Source organism: Pungitius pungitius, chromosome 1 (assembly GCF_949316345.1).
Source record: "Pungitius pungitius chromosome 1, fPunPun2.1, whole genome shotgun sequence".
Lineage (NCBI taxonomy): Eukaryota > Metazoa > Chordata > Actinopteri > Perciformes > Gasterosteidae > Pungitius > Pungitius pungitius.
Genome location: NC_084900.1, coordinates 28457199 through 28478748, shown reverse-complemented (window position 1 = coordinate 28478748; position 21550 = coordinate 28457199). Strand labels below are relative to the sequence as shown.

The 21550-nt window shown below is 45.8% G+C and overlaps 1 protein-coding gene across 6 annotated transcripts in view; it reads left to right on the top strand.

The window, feature by feature from the left end:
* Positions 1–21550, top strand: part of samd11 (sterile alpha motif domain containing 11) — a 45021-nt gene that overhangs the window by 11560 nt on the left and 11911 nt on the right. For 5 of the 6 annotated variants that reach the window (XM_037479445.2, XM_037479444.2, XM_037479447.2 and 2 more), the window contains 4 exons: positions 2619–2794; positions 10019–10128; positions 15710–15802; positions 18364–18555. In XM_037479445.2, coding sequence (XP_037335342.2) covers positions 2619–2794; positions 10019–10128; positions 15710–15802; positions 18364–18555 — 571 coding nt within the window. The remainder of the gene's footprint in view (positions 1–2618; positions 2795–10018; positions 10129–15709; positions 15803–18363; positions 18556–21550) is intronic. The other variant, XM_037479443.2, reaches the window with a different exon arrangement.

Below are 21550 nucleotides of genomic sequence, written 5' to 3'. Positions count from 1 at the left end.
GTTTGCACGCTCACTAATGCTAGTTGGAGCCAGCGGCAGGGCACTGCACCTTTCAGGAAAAACGCGAAGAAGAAGAAAAAAAAGCACCTATTAGTCTTCTTTTTCCACCAAGGGCTCATTTAAAAGTCTGAAATAAATGTAAAAAGAAAACACTAATTTCCTTTCAATTCCACCTTGAATTTAACGCCTTTGCTGGCCAACATGTAGCCCTTGAAATTGTCCTGTATTGTTTTTCAGTACAAAATGAACAAAAAAAAGTTTAAAAGCAGAACCGTACCATTAAATACAACCTTCATTACGCCACCCTAATGACTTAAAGGGGCGTATATTGCTGTTCAAACACAATATGCTCGGCATCGTTAATCACCAGATTGCTTTTATTCAAAATATGAGGTTATGTTTTGTCCCTTGAAAGACCACATTGAAGCGGACTACGTCTCACTTCTGGCCTTTACTCAAAACAATCTTCATAGGATTTAGTCAACCCAGATTAGTGTTTCCAGTACTTTAGTCTCTGCCACATTCAACATTCAACATCTGGTGACAATTCAAGGTTTGTCACCAAGTTCAACTTCCAGTGTACAGAACACTCGGTGGATCAGTGTATTGAACGAATATACGATGGGAAGTGTTTCTGAATGTTTTTTTTGCGGCGGCCTTATTGATCAGCTTGTCCCTGGGCAGACTCATCAATACGTACGTGCGTCGTCTTTTGGCTGTAAATAGGAAATCTTGATAGATGTCCTCGCTGCCAGACCAACCGAAAGCGCGGGAGGTGATATTCATCGAGTTGCTTTTAGTGGGACTTTTATGAGAGACTTTTTTTTTTCCATGGCCAAAAAGAGGTTGACCACACACACAGTAAGGTTGCCTCAGCGCTGTGCACGTGTTAGCGAGCTCGTACGCGTCCAGGCGCCCTTCCTCTGAGCGCCCTCCGTGGGCTGCCAGGGGTGTGTTTTGCTGCGTGTTTTGTTTCGGAGAGCCCTCCCCCGTGCTGCGGAAGTGTTGCCGGAAGCAGTGGGAGCTCACCCCCGGTTCTGCGTCAGTGCCACTAAAGAAAGGATTGGGGCTTTCCGGGAGGAGAGGGGGGGGGTGGTGGCGGCGGCGGCGGTGGTGGTGGGGGGTGGGTGGGGGGTGTTGTCAGCCTGGGTACGTCACGGCCATGTGGGTGGTTGTCTACACGCTCGCACACACTCGCACTCACACAGCTTCAGTCACGACTGGTCTGAGGCAAACTATTCTTATATACAGGGTTTTGCTGGCATGCTCCAAGTAAAACGCCCGGCTTTAGTTTGGAGGGGAATTCTGAGGAACAGCAGCAGGTGTGCGTACATGCAAATGTGTAGCTACTGTTGATGGCATTTATGTGCGATTTGATGTTTTCCCTGACAATGTGAAGAGAGTTGCACTTGTACTGTACACTGTTTAGTAGTGTGTCTGGCGGATGAAACGGCGGTGTTGTTCTGATGTGATGTCACGCTCCGGTTTCCTCACACTGACACGTCCGGCTGGAGCAGCAGCGCCTTGTGGGAAAGTAACAGAAGTTAGAAAGGGATCCACTGTCCTTTTTGAGTGCTGGAGCAGAAGTTAGCAGAAAGCTCAACAGGAAAGAAGGAGGAAAAACCTCTTTTCTGGCAGAGGCACGATAGAAGGGGAGACCGGAGAGATATGTGCCGAACTCTGTGACCTGCTCATCCTAGGGGATGTTTTCATCTTTCTCTTTCTACCCCCACCCCCCCCCCCCAACTGCTTTTAATGTCTGCCATTTGAGAGACTCCAGAGGGGCTGCACCTGTTTGCCTCTTGGCTAGGAGCCCCCACATCCCTCCTCCTGCCCCCGCCTGCCACTCATGCCGTCGCGCTCCCTGGGTGGAAGGGGGGGAGTGGGGTTGCGTGTGGTGGAAGGAATAGCCGGAGGGCTTAAAGGCGTACGGGAGGAAGGGAAGAGATGTAAGCACAGGGAGGGGAGGGGGGGGGGGGTAGTTTCAAATCTTGGTCCACTCCACACCGGGCACCTTACACCTGTGCCGTTTCCCTCTCTCTCATGTTTTGATTTCATTTTGGTGTTTTCTCTCACCTGTTCAAGTCCACATCTGCTCGGGCCCTCTCTTCTGTTAACTTTTTCTCTTCAGACTATCCTTCCCGTGCTTCAATTTCCTCCCCCGGCTCAATCTCTCCCTCCTTCATCTTCCATCTCCTCTGCTTAGCTCTCCCTCTCCTATGTTCTGTAATAGGAGCGTGTTAATCGGCAGTGACCTCTTCAGGTCACATTAAAGGTCGCCCAGCTTCGCTGCTTAATGCCCCTGAGGCACCTCTCTCCTCTTTGTCCTTTCTGTTCTCAGCCTTCTCCTGGCAGCTCGGGAGCAAAATCAACCAACTAACTTGAGTAAAACTAAAAGTATGAAAATCGGGATTTATGTGTAAAATCCCTCTTGATATGTCCTGTTTACATTTTCAGAGAGAACGCAATGCGCCGCTATAAAAAAAAGTTTCTTGCAAATGATCAAAACCATAGAAAATGGCAAATGGAGAAATGGTTTGTTTAGTTACTAATACTTTGAAGTTTTGCAAAAATCCTTTTTGCTAAAGTCTCCCTCTGCCGTGTGCCTTTCCGTGCAGAACCGAGGACGCTTGGCAGAGAAACGCACCATCCCCCTTCCCCCCAACCGGGTGCCCAAGAAGGAGCTGGCCTCCATCTTCAGCAGCGACGACAGTGAAGGCAGCGACCGAGCCAGTGGGGATCACACCCACATCAAACAGGAGGACGAGTTGCATTACAGTATCATGAGAAAGAGGTGAGGCCCCTGGGACTTCAGTGTCGTGTGGAACTGCCGAGGCGTGTTTAATGTTTGGGTCCTATGGTAGATACCAGTTTATATCCTAGACCGTTGGTTTTATTTGCTTCTTAAAGATAATGCAAAACACTCTTTCCTCGCATGAAAGCTCTCAAAAAGACTGAATATTATTCCTAACACCTTAGTTGCTGTTTAGTGAACACTGATGCACAATGTTACCATTGGGTAGTCTTTTATGGTCTCTGAAATGTGTGTTGTAAAATAGCCACAGGAAGAAATGACCATGCTAGTGTCACTTTAGTCAAAAAGTATTCCACGCAGTAGGTCCCATTTTGGCAGATTTTTTTTCCAAAAGCAGAAGAACTATCTTTTTGACACTTCAGAAGTCACTAAAAGAGATTTTTCGGATAATTTAGAGGTGTCAGGGATTTTGAGCTGTGCAAATATAGCGTGTTTCAAAAATAAACGTACAGCTTGTGACTTTGGTCGACTTATGGAACGCTGCGTCCTCCAATGTGTTAATTGGTTTGTTGGTTTGCGTTTGTTGCCCCCACCGAGTCTCCGTGTGACTTGATATTGAAAGACTGTGTCACCGGAGTCTGCTTCATTGCATCTCGGACTGTTCGTCTGATATAAAACATTCATGAGGCTGTTACGCGGTCAATGCACTTTTCTTATTCAGCTTAAGTATAAAAAACAATTCATCATGGTTAGGAAATAACCAGCGTTGGAGTCTGTTCCTTGTGATATGCATTGTACAGCCCGGCTGACTTTTAGATTTAGAGCAATTGGTAAAATACACAAAACACTTGGCGAGACAGACTATAATTAATACAGGTATTATATATTGGTCAGTATGTGGATCTGCTCTATTACACCAGTGGTCTTGTTGTTTTGATCAAATCAGGATGAACAGAAACAGAATGTTTGTTTTGTTAGTGTTGCCAATATTGTTTTTTAACAACTTGTAATAATACTACAGTGTTAACTATGTCCCCCTAAACGACAGTGGTTCATTTGTACAACCAAACGGTGCATTTCAGTGTGACTCAGTAAATGGCTGAGGAAGAGTTCTCAGGAGTTGCAGTAGATTGAGTTTGTCATAGAAATGTGAACTGCATTTATCTAAAAGCCTTTTTCTGATTCAAGTGAGCATTTCTTCATATTTGCAAATGCAGACATGCAGTGTTACAGTGAACCAATAATTCATTAAGATGAATCAAATAGTTCTGAAAGGCGGCACTTCCTCTTTCTGATGGCGTGCAGGCTGCAAATCTGAATTTTCTCTTTGCAATCGTTACTTTGATTGATTTTAAGTGACAGAAATTGAGACATTTTCATAAATGGAATAAGCATCACATGGATTTGTGATAACTTGGTTTGTATAGACAGATATGATGCAGAAGCTGTTCATTGATTAACCAACTAAAGTCCCCAGCTGCATTATGAGCAGCTTGTGCAACCTCATTACAGGAGGGACGTTTTTTTATTTTTTTTATGTCTTGAGACTTGTGTGTGACACGGCGGACAGCACAGCAACTGTGAAGCTTTAAATGGATCTGCTAACCTCATTTAGAGGGCTTCCCCTCCCCCTGACACTTGTGCCCCTGGCGTGTGAAGATGATAATGAATTTAAAGAACACTTATGACTAATATGTCAGGCTTTTACCCTTTGAAAGGCGACGGACTCGCTGGAGCCGCAGCTCCGGTCTGTCCTGGGCGTCCGTCTCGGCCCTGCTTTATCCCCATGCGCAGGTCTGGACCAACGGGATAATGGGATGTCCAATCACGGAAATGTGATTTCTATTGACCGCAGCTTCGTAAGTGAGTCGTAGAAGGGTCTTAACAAATTGGATTTGGCCAACGGATGTGAAAAATACAGGGCGTCTGTATGGATGTGTGAGCGTAACTGTGCTGTCTCATCCACACATCATCAAGGCTGGCGGCAGCACAGAACTGCCCTCTAATCTACAGGGGCCCGTCAAAGCAGCAATCAACATAATTCTGCAGCATATATAATTATGTATATGTATATATATATATAATGTTAGGGTTCAGGGGGCGGGTTTTGCATTAAGAGGATCGGTCTGTCAGTGTCAACAAGTGCTGCTTCCGTTGCTCATTATTCTCATCCGGACGTCCTCTCAAGTTCATTATGCACCGGCCCACCTTCTTAATTAGCCAGATTAATGTTAATATTTGCTGGCTTTACAGAAAATTAGTTTACACGGTGCTCCCTAGATCTGCACTTGTCCTGCAGAACGAGCACACAGCATCTACAGATTGCTGTCAAATCACGAGGCTAAAAAGAAAAAAATCGTCATCAAAATAACTTTTGCAGAGAAGCTCCTTGGGGTGTCAGAACCAAAGTCTAATGGGGCTCCTGTGAAACACACCAACGAAAAGGTAAAAACTCATTCTAGTTCTGTTATCACTTTTCGGGTATTTCCTTGGTATCAGTGCTGCAGATTAATTGCATCTGACTCATATATGGATTCATGGAAATATTTCATATGTAATTTTTGCTGTCTTACTCAAGGGCGAAGCATTACTTTAGTGTTGGTTCCAGTTGGCCATGGATGAATAGGCTTTGATTGAAAAGTGCTGACTGCGTCTGTCTTTCAACTTTTGCCTCCTAGAAAGACAAAGCAGTTTTTCAGTTTTCCTAAAAAAGCCACACCATAGAATGACCTCTGTGGATCCATCTTGTCCTTTGCTCTTCCAGTTAGAAGGTAGTAAAGATGAAACGAGCAACATACAGAATTCCACAAATCCTACTAAAAACCCATCTCATCATTCTGTGTCTTAAGCAGCAACGTTATGGAGTCCTTGTGGGCGGAATTTTGATGGACGCGGTTACAGTTGTCCACTTGAATCCGCTAAATTCATAACAATTAAGAGTAATCTATTATTACTACTTAGCATCAGTCCTTCGTCATACAGTCCACCAATCAGTACGAAAATATATATTTTCAGGAAGCAGCATTGGATCCCATTGATTAATAGTGCTCTGTACTTAAGCTGTGTAATAACATGCAAATACCTCAGAGAAAGAAATACAGTGATGCTGAGTGAGCTGCTATTGCGTTTGACATTCTGTCCTCTGGCTTTATTGAACAACTGTGTCATTGCTTTATGCCAGTAGGAGGTCAGGGGCAGTGTGAAATTACTGGAAATGACCCTCCCCTAAAGCACTAATTAGTGAGCTTGGAAGTTTTATAGCTTGCTAGCGAAGCTTTCCGCTTCCAGACTTTTGGTGGTGTTTACATGCGCGGGAACCATGGCAACAGAGGCACAGCAATTTAGTAGTTGATTTGGGCTTTGTCTAGCAGCTGACATTCGTTGTTTCCACACGGGGAGTTAACAGACAAAACACTGCTCTATCCAATCAACAAAAGGCTAGTCAGCACAGTAATCCATGGTTTGAGTCTTCGATATGGCCTTGGATGGAGGCCTGAGGCTTTCCACATGCTCTCTTCACGTTAGCAGACGATATTAAGAGCTTCCGCCGAATGCAGGATCTACAATGTAACCGTGCTCTCTGGATGCTCAAAGGGATCCCCTCACATGTAACTACAGCAGATAACCTTTTTTTAATCCAAATGTCCTATAAATCTTTGTTTTTTTCAGAATTAGAAAAGTAAGTAATAATGATGAGAAATCACCAGTAGAATTGTCGGCGTGTGCGAGGCTCACAGCAGGGGAACTTAAATGCACCATGGCAAACTTAACTAATTCTATTTCTATTGTACTTTTCTTTCCTCTCTTGGCTGCCTTATCGACTCATGTCAGCCTGTACAGCAGGTGAACAACAAGGAGAAGTGAAGCCCAAGTGAAGCTTGGCTACTCTTGGTTATTTATGTATCTATTTCTCTATTTATTCATCACCCACCTCTGCTTGCAGGCTTCCCAGTTGCGGGTTGCCTTTCGATCCAGCTGTGAGCCGCATGACAATTGTGTTTCCGTTGCATGTAGGAATCACACAAAACGTTAACCGTGTACGGAAAGATTAATAATCCTTCAAGCTTTATGTGCCTAAATCATAGGTATTTCCCAAATAAAATACTTTTCATTAGGATTTCTTTCCTGTCGGAGTATCAGAGAAACTTGACTCATTCCTTCTTTTTCTCAGCACCAAGTCCATATGTTTGTGGTTGATGACTATTACATATTGCCTGGTACTATGTGAATGTTACATGTGGGCCAACTGTGCAGGTTGGAGCTCCGTGTTTGTGCTGTTGTCTTCAGATCAGACGAGGGCACATTGTAAACCTGCGAGCACCAGATGTTACACGGTGCTTTCGACCTGTCTCTCTCTCTCTCTCTCTCTCTCTCTCCCCCTCCTCTACTTCTCCACATTCACATCCCTGCTGTCTGTCTGTCAGCACTTTCCCAGTGGTGGTGTGAGACATGGCGTCAGGGTGCCTGGTCTGCCAGCTTCTGCCAGCTCACACTGTGACCTCAAGCGCCGCCACCTCAGCGCCGCGTGCCAATGCCACAGCAGGCCGCCACTGGGCATTTATACCGAGGCGACAGCCTTTGCCAGAAGAACAGGGATTTCTTTTTCATGTTGTTTGAACTATTTGGAAAAGAAACTGTTACTGCAAAAGTAGAAGGGAGCCCAAACTTTTTTTTATATCAAAAAAAGACCCAACAAGTGATTTGTCAGACATCAATACTTGTGTTTTGTGGTGTTTCTTTTACATTTTTGGAATCAATCAAGTAATGCATGATTTCTAAAGGATTTAAACATGATTCAGATACATTATTATTGTCTGAAATATATTGACTATCGCTAATGAAATTTAGTTTTAAAAGGGGCTTAAAACATCTATTCCCCAAGCTCAGGTAATGAAAGATGTATGGTTTTCCCATCGTATTCCTGTACAGCTAACCCTAGTAGGCGTTTGATTAGTTATACAGGTTTTGGGGTGTCGTCACAGTATTAGTGCATCCTGGTGGAAACCATGACAGACGATTATCACATATTGATAATTGTCAGTGTCGTCCCAGCATGTCGTTCAGTGTGTCTGTTGCTGTAGATGAGCGGTGCGGCACTGACCGGTTTAGGGATGAGCTGAGGATGAGATGATTGTCTCCGGCGGGCACCTGGCTGACGGCTCGTGTCCTTCTTTGGTATCAAGCTGGACTGCCACAAAATATTCCCCAGCCTACCCCCACCCTCATGTCCATCCCCTCCGCTGCCCCCGTCCTTCCCTGCTAACCCCGGCCTTAGGAGCTCCTTAGGGAGCGCTGACTCAGGTGACTGGGTATTAAAATGCGTCTACCCCACCCCCCTGCCCCCTGCCCTCATCCTCCAAGGCTTGAGAATGACCTTGCCTCCACCCAGAGCAAGAGGGGGCGGAGGGGTTGAGGGAGGGCGGAGGTGGGCAGCGATAGGGCCAGGATCTCATTAGCCTGAGCCGAGGCGGGACGGCTCAGGAAAAGTGTGCTAATCACCCTACTAACAATGTCCTTGCCGTTCATGGCTTAGAGCGGCTACTTTGCCGCGGGATAACAACCCCATCACCTCTCTGAGAAGTTCAGGATGGCATTATCGTGATCACTTTAAATGACGGACAGAGGGTGGTGTTCGCAGCTAGCTGGTCGATGGGTTCGGCTGCAGTTTCTCACGGTGGACAGAGTCGAACTGCAATGTGTGTGACGTGTGCTGTGTTGTCACAGATGCATTACCACGTGACTTTAAACACGTTTTCTTTAAACCTCATTTCAACATTGGCTTAGCTATTCATTTTAGTAAGTTACAAAAGAGTCTGGTTTTCAGTCGCAGCCCAATCAAGCGTCTCCTTGCTTAGCGAAAGGTAGTGATTGTTTTGTCTGAGAGCGTTTTCTGAGTCATTGGTTCTCTGTGCCTGAAAGGTGACCGAGGAAGTCGGCATCAAGGCCCTCCGAGCTTTCCTCCATCTTTTCTGTTAGCGTGTGGAAAACAGCTTGGTAACCGACAGCCTGACATTACAGCAGGAGCCTGTAATCACGGGACCGTAAAAACCCAAATCCAGCAGCCGCAAATGGTGTGGCCTCGTCATAGTGGTGGCAGCTAAGAACCCTTCACCGCTTCTGTCCCATAAACTGGGCTCGCTGTGTCGTACCAGACCCCCTTCGTGGATGATTCTGCGTTCAATAAAGTTGCTGGTTAAGTCTTTAAACAAGGTTCCCACTGACACGAGAGGATGCTGATACCAACCAACGGACATGTTTAAAGCATATTTGTGGACAACGCCGTAGTGTACATGAAATTTCTGGTTCATTTGGGCTTTGGGATGTTCCTCTATGTGGTAAACAGTAAATTATATTTAGAATGTTACCCGAAACATATTCAAGCCTGTACCTCTCCTACCACACAAGCTGTTTGCTATTACACTGTAACTTCACTGCTACTGCACGGCTGCTATGCTCTACTATGCTTTCCATTCATTGTGCCATTTAGTGTAACCAGGATGGTAGTCAGATACCAAATAAAATACCTCCATGCCTCAGTTGTTTGAGTTGGTGTGGGTGGAGGTAATGAAGGTGGCTGGTGAAGGGCAGAGTGACTCCAACTAGATGTGGACTTGTCTGTACACCTTCCTCCTGCTCTTTGTTTCAGTGATGAAGGACAGGAGACTCTTGAGGATAGTTTATTTATTTTTTTTATATAAAGGACACCGGGTTGGAGTGCAGGCAGGACGGTAGATATGAAGACCAGATCAGTGTCATGTAAAAAAGATTTATTGCGTCTTTATAAGATATTTTTATACTAATAAGTAAGACATGTTCAAGGGTACATGGATTGTTCAATTGCCGTTTATCTCTAAAACAACAGTTGGTGGCCTAAGTTAAAAAGAGTCAGTCAGATTTTACGCTGCTAAACTGATGTGAAAATGTTCGTTAGTACATCTTGGAGTGGAAGATGAGCAGGGATGAGACCCAAAAGTGCTGGTTGAGGTAGTCTGCCAGAGTGTATTACACACCTCAGCGCTGATAGGACAGACACTTGTAGCTGCTGAGTCTGTGGCTAGGTATGCGTTTTAGAAAGTTTAGACTATGCTGTCTGGATGGAGGATTTTTGTGGTAAATAGTGCATGGAATGAGTATGAATTTATGCGCTGCTGATCTATTGCACACTGGTTTTGATTGTATTGTTGAATTAAGGTTGTTTGGAGCTGCTTTTAAATGTGTTTATCCTTCCTTTCCTGTGTGTGTGTGTGTGTGTGTGTGTTACAGTCGTGACAGTGACCTCTCTACAATCATCTCCAATCTGCACCACACCAGACAGCACGGCATGCCCGAGGGCCAGTCAGCCTCCGACCACAACACCAGTACTGGACACACAGGTAGGACCCCCAGTGATGCTGCATGTGTGGTTAAAGGTTTTTCCAGGATGTTGTCTTTTTTGTTTTTTATTCCTCTATTTTCATTTGAATTTAGACTGATAATATGCTCCCTTTTACATCACCTCGTGTAAATATTTCATTATCCACTTCATTTACCCTAATTTGTTTCATTTGGGGGAACATAAGCGTATTACTCATTTCTTGGGGTCGCTCTCAATTTGATCACTTAATGGTCTTCCCACATTCTCTGCCACAATGCAGGGTTTTTGTTAAACCCCCTGTTTTAAATTACTTCTGAATAAATAGCATTGTTTGCCATTAATCCCATTTCTTACGAGCAAAGGAACCATGGTGTGCACATGCTAAGAGCTTTTCTGACGGCTTACAACACAGACAGCCTTTAATCACAGCTATTTGTTAAGTAGCTTGTATGAGGGTATTGTGTTGCCTTCAAAGACATATGCTTGTAAAACTTGTGTTCAAACATATTTTCAAGCCAAATGTTCTTGTCGTGTACCTTATTTGAACAAGGTAAAATTCATAAAAATAGGTTACATATTTTCTAATATTTGCTGACTTTCGCAAACCAGAAGCATGTCAAATAATGATCATTAATAAGAAAAACAGATTAATTATGAAGATCCCTTCATATAGTCCAAATGTTTTTAAAACAAATACATTCACCCCGAATTAAAAATGAGTTCTTGTTATCAGTGAAGACCATACCTTGCTCCTACGTTGCTCTGGGATTCAACCTGTCCCTTATCATAACATTAGCCACAGGCACGGCCAGAACCACATTCAGTCCAGACCCAACACCTCCATACCAACCCTATGTGCGTTCAGCTGCTCCGTCTGCCAGATTAACTGTCCATACGGTGCTTGTGATATCAGCCGAGGTGGGTGGAAGGTGGAGGGTGGAGGGTATCAGACTGCTCAACAGCCGACCCCCGTCAGTGTCTTAAACCCCGGTTTGTGAAGGATTTCACAGGATTTCCACCCAAACACCTGCCTAATCAGCCACTGAACGTAATGGGGAAATAAGAGCACTGCGTAGTTATTTTAATGGGGGAAGACACAAGAGGATAGAGGTGGGTGGGGGGGGGGTTGATGGAGGAAAAGGAGAGCACAGTGTGGCCAAAGCAAAGGGGGTCTGCGACCCTAAAATCTGTGCATTTGAGCACCAAAGGGAGAATTAACAGGCTGCCTAAGCTGCTCGCGTCTGTAAACAAGGCCAATCCGATCAGCCACTGGCTCCAGCCCTGTCTGCCAGTGAAATTAGACGCACACACGTTCACAAACGCACAATTACACACAAATAACACATAGTTATGCAGACGTGTGCCAACGCAGAAATCACCAAAGGTTTAAATTTGCATCCAAATAAAGGTGGGTGTAATGTGCCTGAAGTTTAAGAGCGGGGGATTATTTAACTTTGAGATAAATGAGACAGTAAACGCACAAGATTGTGTTTACTCTGTTCTGTCAGTCAACTGCCCTATTTGACTTCACCTCCACAAGTCATTCTATAAACTTTGGAGAAAATGTGACAGAAAGATAGGAGAGAAATGAAGGATAACCTAAAGGGAAATTCTGCAACAGAATGAGATGCATTGATAGAGGAAACATTTGGGGAGAGAGACAAATAGAGAGCGAGCGAGAGAGAGAGAGAGAGAGAGATGAATGCGGTGGTGGTATCAGGGGAGGGCAGGCGGCAGCTATGGCGGCGGACGTCTTTGTGTGTGTGCGTGTGTCTCTGTCTGTGCGTGTGTCTTTGTGTGTGTGTGTGTGTGTGTGGGGGTCAGGAGGAAAGGGAAGCAGGCTTGCCGGGTCGTCTCTGCGCCGTAGTGGGCCGTTAATTAAATCTGAGGGACAGACAGGAGGCCTGCCTCCCTCCTTCTCTTCTTCCCCCCCCCCTCCCTTGCTCTCTCACTCCCCAGCCGCTGGCAATTCGGGGGGAGGGAGGGGTAGAGCAGGGGCGCCGACGCTGAGAGTCTGGCTGCCTGTGGAGACTGTAAACCGTGGCTCTGCGGTCAGACTGGAGACTCAAACGGGCAGATAAGGTGTTTTTGGACCGCCGCCGCTCTCTCTCTCGCTCTCCCTCCCCTCCCCTCCCCTCCGCTCCCTGCACTCAGACTCCCGGAGGCAGTTACAGCCGGTCGGTCGGGGGGTGGGTGGGTGGGTGGGTGTGTGTGTGTGTGTGTGTGTGTGTGGTTGTAGCATTAGTTCGGGGCCTCAGCACATTTCTGTGTGTGCACCTTTCCATGTGTGGTTTTAAATGCCTGGTTTTAGAAGTTTGCTTGCGTGTGAATCTGCATCGCAGCATGTTTGTGCAAGATCTGCTTTTGCAAACAGATTGAGAGTGAGGATTGCTACCAGCTACTTAGTTGATTAGCATTGAAAGGCAATTCTAAAGTTACAACTCAAAAATCAAGATTTACGTCTGAAAGATTTCTTAAATAATATTATAATAGATAAATAGATTATAGACAAATGTAATTCCACTGCCATTAGAAAATGCTTTTTCAGGGTTATTTTTTGTTTTGTTCATAAACGTATGTAATTTTGTCTTGAATCATCAGACCTTTAAAGGAAATACGTACTACTGCACCTGACAAAGGCCTATAGAGCGACAACAATAAAACCTTCTATAAAACCCAGTAGGTTTTATTCTACATAATTCTACATAACTATATTGCTTTCAAATGGGGACATTTATTTATGACAATTTACAAAATTTTCACTTAACGTCTCTCGTACTTTTGTCAGTTGGCTAGAAATACAAATCTTACTCCACGATTCTTTCTCCTTCTTCGTGTTCATCTCTCTCCCTGTTGAAAAGACGTAGAACATGACAAACTGTGGATCCGTGTTACAGAGTGTGTACATTTGCACGTGTTGGAGGTGGCACATCCTCTCCTCAGCGTGAGCAGAAGCGCCTCTCCCCCCATCCCCATCCAACCACCCCCGTTCCTCCCCCATCCTCCCCTCACTCTTCCCAGCTGCATCGGCCTGTAAGCCAATCAATGGCAGGGCTTTCAGGGCCGGCGGAGGCCCCGCCGCACGGAGGGGGGATCAATAAGTTATTAGCACCATTCTGTCAGCTGTAATGTGGAGATTGATCGGGGGGCTGCGGCTGGCGGCCCACCCTACGTCCCCGCCTGTCACCCCCGCCCAGCCCCCACCCTATCCTCACCGCCCCCCCTCACCGGCCTGATAAAGATGACAGATTAACGGAGTAAGAGAGGAATTAAGGAGTCTGGCTGTCGGAGCTGTCACCGCGCTGCATGGGATGGAGGGTGTAGAGGAAGAGGACTAAAGTTTGAGGGAGGAGAGGAAATCCGAGAGTAAAGAGGAATGCTTGCGTGATGGTTCGCCCTGGTGGTGTCACATGATAGACAGGGATTTAAGTCCCGCAGTTTCCTCTTTCTCTGTCCGCCCTTCTGTTTTCATCCCTTTATTCACCAAGTAGGAGGAACTGCACATTTTTTTACTTTATCATTGCACTCTTTTGACAGTGAAATCACAGTCAACTTCACCACCATTTTTCCGTTCAGCAGTATCAACAAGCAGGTGGTAGGTAAATGCCCGGGGTAGCAAACTTTAAGCAGTTTTACTGGGAGTAAAAGGGTTAGCATAGACGCTAGCAGAGCTCAGGGTTCGGCGTCAAAAGGGAGCGGCGGTGCTCTAAGAAGCCCCATTTAATTGGCTTTAAAAGCTTTCCGCCCTCAAATGTCTGGCCCTCGGGCACACGCTCAGGAGACGAAGTGTCTTGAGTGAGGTCGGCTCATGAGACGCCTCAAGTGTATGTGTTTGATCATGAGAGGGTATGTGTGTCTGTGTGTGTGTGTGTGTGTTTGGGGGTTTAACTGAGGAGGTTCTCGCTTTTTTTGTTAATATCCCAGCAAAAAGACAGAAGCCGATCTTTGTGTAGTTATTTTTAAATAAAAGTAGTAGGCAGGATTTGAAAATGAGATGTAAAGGTAGATATTGTGAAATACATTCAATAGGTGTGCGCATGTCCATTAGTGTCCCCCCTTCCCCATACTGTCTCCTTAAGATGGTATAGGGAGTGGATCTCCTCAGGACCTGAGAGGCAACATCAAACACTGGATCATTAGTGAAGCTCACTCTCTCCCTTTCTTGTTTGCTCGCTTGCCCTCTCATCCACACTGGGGTTCCTTCAGCAGCCCAACAAAATCCTAGGAGTCTAAATGCCTCTGTTCCTCCCCTTCCCGTCCCTGTCTATCGGTGTCTTGTTATAGTGAAGAAATATGAGTTTGGGTTAAGGGTTAATGGTCAGACTTCACTCCAGCTTCACTCCTCTGTTGATGACTGTCCGGGTGTTGCTAAGGTAGCAAGTGGACACAGGAGTGGACACATGACAAAATTACCGTATAACACCCCCCCCCCCCCCTGTTCATTGTTTTTCTGCACAGTTTACACATACTGTACAAATGGTAAACAATCGCTTTGTTCAAAAAGAGACAGGATTTGTTCTCCTTGAGGGAGGGGGCAGTTGGGTGGAGGGGTGGGGTGGGGGTGCTCTTTATAAATACACACTGAGAAGTGAGAGAGAGCGTGAAAAAAAAGAGAAAGAAGGGAAGCAGTTGCTGTGGCTTGGCTGTAGAAACCAATTCGGAGAAAAAAAGTGTATCAGATAGAAAAAGAGAGAGAGAGCGCAATGACAAACAGCCTTTTCCTTCCTTCCGGCGCTGCATGCAATGTGTTCTGCATCCCCTCTCTCCCTGATTAGGCCTGTATTGATTTGAGGTGTGTATGGGGGGGGGGTAGGAGGTGAGGCGATTGGGTGGGGAGGAAGAGAGGGGAGGAGGCAGCGGCGGCAGTAGGGGGTGCTGTAATTGTACACTAGATGCTCCTCTTTGGTGGCAGGGGAGGAGGTACGGAGGCGGGGGGGATGAAGAGGGAGTGGGTGAAAATGGGAGGAGGGAGAGAACTCCTAATGGGAGGAGGTTTCAAACACCAAAGAGCGAGAGAGACAAAGAAATGAGAAATGAGGCAAGACGATCAGAAGTGTGTTTATGAGGGGAGGACAGCAACAGGAGAAAGGAGAGGATCTGTTGTGGCGGTAGAAAAACCCCAAATAACACATGATTTAGACATGATGCAGGCTGAGAGGCTCTCACACACTTGAGTCTAGTCAGACGGAGCGTTTTGTGCCAACATCTGGAAAAGGGGAAGTGCAGAGAAGAGAGAGGCAGAATAGTGATAACACTTTAAGAGAGACAGTTGGAAAGAGACGTTGGAGGAGACACAGAGACGGAGCCCTTCTTCAAATAGACGCACCCACGTGGATGAGGCGAATCTGTCATCCACGGCGGTGCCGGCCCTCCTCTCACACCTGACAGAACAAGCAAATCTCCAGACGCCAGTGCCGTGCTTTACCTGCTCCCTTTCTCTCCACCCATCATTTTTGTCTCGTCTTTTGCTCTGTTTTACCCACTCTCTTCTAAATCAGCATTTCCAAAACAGCCACCATGTACACAAGGAGGAACAGAGCAGAACAGAGCATCAATGTCAAGCCTTCATTTCACTTATTGCTGTTTCTCTCATTGTGTAGATGACCTTCTAGGAAAGAGAAGAAGCTTTTCTCCCAACAGTAGCAGCGAGTGTCCCTCTGACAGCAAGAAGTCACGTAGCGTATCCCCCAAAGGTAAGACCATGCAGAGTATTTGTGACTTGACACGTATGCTTGAATGAAAATTCAGGGGAAATTGTGGCAATGAGGACAGGACTGCTGGGTTAAAGTTGAAGGATGGAAGCTACAGAGTGGAGAGGGAAACATGAGGTTGTACTGGTTTCCCTGGTTAACTCCAAACGCAGAACACAATGTAATATAGTATATAAATGTTATAATAGGTTAGATAATAGCCCCCGTTGATGGAATATAATATAAAATCCACTCTCCATATATGACATGGGAACAACCTAAATGAAAAAAATGTAAAAGACATACGTTGGCAGGACAGTTTCCCGCTGCAGTGCTGCGATCCGGTCGCCATCCTCTATTATTCATATTTCCCTCATGTGGCGAGAAACCAGGCGCCCAGCGAGGAGCCGGCACAGCCGTCCCTCTGGGCTCCTGCGGAAGGCTTCCTGACTGATGCATTATACAGCAGGCAAAACCGCGAAACCAAGGGCAGCTCACCGCACATCCAGTCTCATCTCTGGAGACAACTGAACAACATTTACACACAGACACACACTCCCCAGAAGCACGTGTAAGCTTCACCAAAAAAAAAAACAGTAGTTAAAAATAATGTTATTTTATTTTGGTTAAATTCCATGTAAAAATGAAATGGGTGATGGTAATTCTGTAAGTGCATATTTAAGTGTGCAGCCTAAGCCTGGCGTTAACCTTTGCCCCCTGAGTGACCTTTGACCAACATCAGCCCGCCTGTCTGTGGACTCTTATCTGAGTAGAGGAGCACTCATTCCCGGCCATTATGGTCTTATTTAGTTTCAACTGAGCTTCTGAAAGATGCATGGCGTGGCTTCCTCTTAAGGCAAATGGGGCTTGAGTGTTGTGCTTGTGACGTTGTGCTCCTTTGCCTGCATGGTTAGGTTTTTGGCTTTTAAAGCAAACAGCTGAGTATGCCTTATATATCTTGTCAATTTTCTGTATATTTAGCTACTGATGAAGAAGACCAAGTATGTGTGTGTGCGCATTTTGCTGTCCAGAGAAGCACATTTCAGCCATTATAAAACACGTCAAGCATGTTTGTTCCTTCATCTAAAGCATGCCTTCATGTCCTCCAAGTTTGATGACACGCTATCCCTTAATGACTTTTAGAGAGAGAGAGAGAGAATTGGATGCCGCTGTGTAAATGATGTCTGTTTTTCTTTCTGCTGCAAAAATCGGTACCCCCTGCTGCGTTTAGAGAGTGAGAACACTTCAGACAGTCACACACTAGGTGTGTGTGCACACACATACACTTCGGGACCTTGGGTGGATTAGCTGAAGCTTGGCAGTGGAGACGGAGATGCTTGCGTGCCTGCCTTCGCCGCCACCACCTCCAACCCACCTCCGCTCCGTAGCGCCACTCCTGCTCGCCTGCCCGGGGCCAGGCTCAGGTTTCAATAAGAGGGAGGGTGGTAAAAATAACCCTTGCTTTCCTCTGCTTCTCCCTCCTCCTCATCCTATTTCTCCCTCCTCCCAAGTCCCAAAACACCTCCCCATACCCCCCACCACCCATACCTTAGATCATGTTACTATTGACAGAGGGAGGTCAGAGAGATTAAGTATAGGGACTGATATCTGGATTGATATCATACACCACATGAATACAGATATGATGGAAGAAGTAGTGCCTTTTATGTATTCTGCATTAAGAAATACAGAAGATCCCAACTTAAAGTTTTTCTCACTAAATGTGAACATTAATGCATGGTTGTTATCTGCTTTCTGCTGGGTACTGATGGGTTCGTGCTAGGGTCAAGCTCTGGCCATTAACGATGCGTGGTTTCATATGTACAGCTTCATCCAAAGGACTTTCCAGTCCATCAAGGCCGTCTTTGCTTCCTTTCTAATGAATAATCTGTGTACAAGCAGGTTTTCCAACTTACATTTGAAAAAGCACAACACAAGCAGCAGATTGAAGTATAAATCAAATGCCAGGTGTTTTTATTCTGAAATTACCAAATTTACATCCTTCCTCCAAATTGTGAACCCGTAGAGTTCTCAGGATGACTCAGTGCAGATCTCCAGCGGGTGTGTCTGCAATGACAACGCAATATTGTGTGATTAAATGAAAACAACCCACAATTCTCCAACCCCCGGTCCAGAGACTGATGTCTGCAGGACCTCCTTTAAACACACCATTCAATCTAAAAATCAAACGGTGATGAAAGCAGGAAATCTACTCAAAGTTGTCATACACATTATATAAGATCTTGCCAAAAACAAAATCAAACGCACCAGGCTGCATTAATTCACATTCAAAATAATGCAAAGTGCTGCAGCAGAATGCAAGTTTAGCTGTGGACCGACACAGGTGTGCACTCACATGTACGATACGTATAGTGTGCAGGGTTGATAAACAGCAGTGTTCATTTCTGTGATGACACGCAATGGGATTTCGGGTATTGAACTTAAATTGAGCAAATCAGTGACCTCTGACCTTTGTTTGAAACTGCGTAGTCCCAGGTTAGTATTTGTCCCCTGATAATGTGGATATAGACAGTCATTGATCGAAGTGTCCCTCCTCTCCTCAGAGAACTCCCAGAGCCCGGTGGTGGAGGCAGGCAGCAGCCACGGCCACATGAGCCCCGAGGAGCACTACAGGCGCATGATGTCAGCGCTCAGCGAGCAGGGGTCCTTTGAGGAGCAGCAGCAGCGGCTCTACCAGCTGGCGAGCAGCATGGGTCTGCCTGGCCCCGGTCAGTCCACAGGCTCCGTATTTGTAGGTGTGTACATGGTCATCGTCATCATCCTCGCTGCCATTATGCAGGCTCTTGATATTTTGTCAAACCTCAGCGTGTACGCGGTAGATTTAGAATCTTAATTTACTGCTCTCAAAGTAAGATTTAACTGATGAAAGATCTAGAGGTACTTTTCCTTTCACTCTTTTAAACTTTGAAATAACTTCAGTTATTTGGAAGTGTCTTGCGATCGACTTCAAACAAAAAGCATTTTCTGTTGAAGCACTTCACCAGCTTCTATAAAAACATCTCTTCCATCACCAAGTCGCTGTGATGCTCCGTGTTCAGGGTACCGTGCTAAGGTGTGCCACACTGCTGCCGTTGTAAAGCCCCGGCCACGGAAACTGCTGACATTTCTATTTGCGCTGCTTGCCCACTCGGTGTCAGAATGTCACCCTCTGTGATTTCTGACTGCCCTGGCCCCTCCGTTGTTAACAGCACCCACAAGGCTATGCATGCATCAACACTGCGATTGATGTAGGAGCTCTCATTGGCTGTCTGCCAACCCTCTAAATCTCCCAAACCCCCAGAAACCACCAGTGTGTCCCAGTTTTTCTTTATTTCAACAGTCAAAATGTGCTAGTTTTAGCTAAAGAGCAATGAAGTTTGAAAAAGAAATTAATAAAATTGGCCTTGTTTGAATTTGATAAATTTGCCTTATGTTCATTTTCTGTGCCTGCCATTAAATGTTAACGTTCTTCTCCCATTTTTGTAAAGAAAGTACCTTTAAGTCTACCGGCCTTTTGCGGTAGCATAATTGCAATTGATGCCCTGGCCGAATCATTGCTGATTTTTAATTGCTGGCTGCAAATCTTCGGGGCGAAGCCTATGAACGCTTTAATTGCCATTCCCCTGTATCTTTGAGGAGTTAGTGGGCAGATGCAGTGTATTGTGGGGTTTTCATGGCCCAGGGTGCAGTCTGATCTCTGGCTTCCATTTCCAGAAAACTTAAGAGAAATGAGAAAGATGCTCTGGCGCAATATTGACTCAAGCTGCCACCTTTCTTCACTTCCACATTCCCCATAGTTTGATCGTAAGGTCACTCACTTAGTGGGTCGCGGACCCGTTTGTAGTGGGCCCCCGTCGACACTGCCAGCGAACGCGGAAGCACCCCCCCCCCCGTTGACCGATCGAATTGGGTCGCGGCTCGTCATTAAGGGGTAAAGGTGGGTCCCGGAGCCAGACAAGTTGAGAACCACTGCTCTAAATGAATGACGAGCCATGGAAATCAGAGGCTTTGCCGACACTCCTTGACGGCCTCGCCTTTACTGTTAGTAATATTCATCTTCTCCCACTCCCGGCCACGTCTTCTGTCTACTGACTGCTTAAAAGTTTACTACTTTTACTACCTTCGGCCAATTAACAGTTGGAAAACCAACCCTCTCAACACAAACAATCCAGGAGGTGGGACAGATGGACGGCTGTTTTGTCTCTTGAGAGGATGACGCAAATCACTTCAGCAAGAGCTCCTTAACATTGACCTGGTCCCTCTTCTGGGGCCCTGTAACCCCCTCCTGCCTCCCTCTTGGGCCCCCAACACCACCACCTCTTCTACACATCCCCATCTTTAGCATTGCTTTCATGCCCTCTCCCCTCATCCTCCTCCTTTTCCTTACCCCCACCTCCAACCTTCCCTTTAGCCTTGGTCCCCGCAGAGCATCCTTTCATGTGTTTGAAGTGTCTGGTACAGAAAATTAGTGTGTGTGCATGAAAGAGGCCGGGGTGAGGAGGAGCTCTGTCTTCATGTGTGTGGATGAATGTGCTGGTGTTGTTTGAGAGGTTCTATCTGCACCTGATGGGCAAAAGAAGAGTAGGTAAGGGGAGTGGGGGGGGCTGAAATTGGGGTCGGAGGGTAGAGGGTTGGCAGGATGATGGCCAGGAGGCCTTTCCCTCCATCTTCATATGATGAAAGGAGAGTGAGAAAAGAGAGAGTGGTGGGGGTAGATATCCAGATTAAAGTGAAGGGAGGGGTGGGATGGAACGGTGTTTCTGTTTTGTGTTCTGGAGTTTAGTGTGAATTCCACAAAAGATTTCTATCATCATCATGCCAAAAATGCAATATTGGTCAAATTCCTGGCGGATAAAGACGTTCAGTGTGACAAACTGGCCACATATTCACTGCTCGTTTAGCCTTACGATACTGGCCAACTACAACTTGTGGAAAATACATTTTCTGATGTATGTTTTAGCGGATGGATTTCGGTCTTTGTGTACCGGCCAGTCAGCCAAATCCATCACGTGGCCGGCCGAGCTGCATGAGTGTGGCCCTCCTATGCATTCTTGTGCCGAGAAAAACCCGGCTTAACCAAGGGGATTTAGGCCCAACACCAGGAATGATGGCGGGGAGAAAAATGGGATGGCACAAAAGAGGGATAAGCGGAATGGGTCCGAGTGGTAAACTGGGACCTCCCAAAATAACTTGTGCAACGGAATATATATATATATATAATGTGTGCCCTCAATTAGGACTGCAATTTGCAGATGAAGGGACTCTCTTCATGTGTTCCTGCAGCTGCAACAAGAGCTTTAGAGGGGAAATTCTAAATCTGAGTACCTACTCTGTGTACACACACACACACACACACACACACACACACACACACACACACACACAGTCTGACGGTTAGAGCCCCAGGTGACCCTGCTCTTCTCAGTTCACATGAAAGAGAATTATAGAACGGGAGAGGAGGGGTTTGGGGGGGTAGAAAAGAGAGAGAGAAATTTGGACGCAGTGTTGAAGTGAAGCTTTACAAACACGTATAGGATAAAAAGAGAATGAAATAAGATGAGAAAGACCTGAAATTACATTGAAATTATCAAGATGAATTTGTATTTTATTTGTTTTATACAGCTTTGTCTGTTAATTGAATAATTGAATAAGCACTCAACCTGTGGACCTAGTTGTATAAAATATACAAAGTCTGTTTTACTGCTGTGTTTTTAGAGCTCAACTAATTAAGGTCTGCAGCCTAAAGTTAGG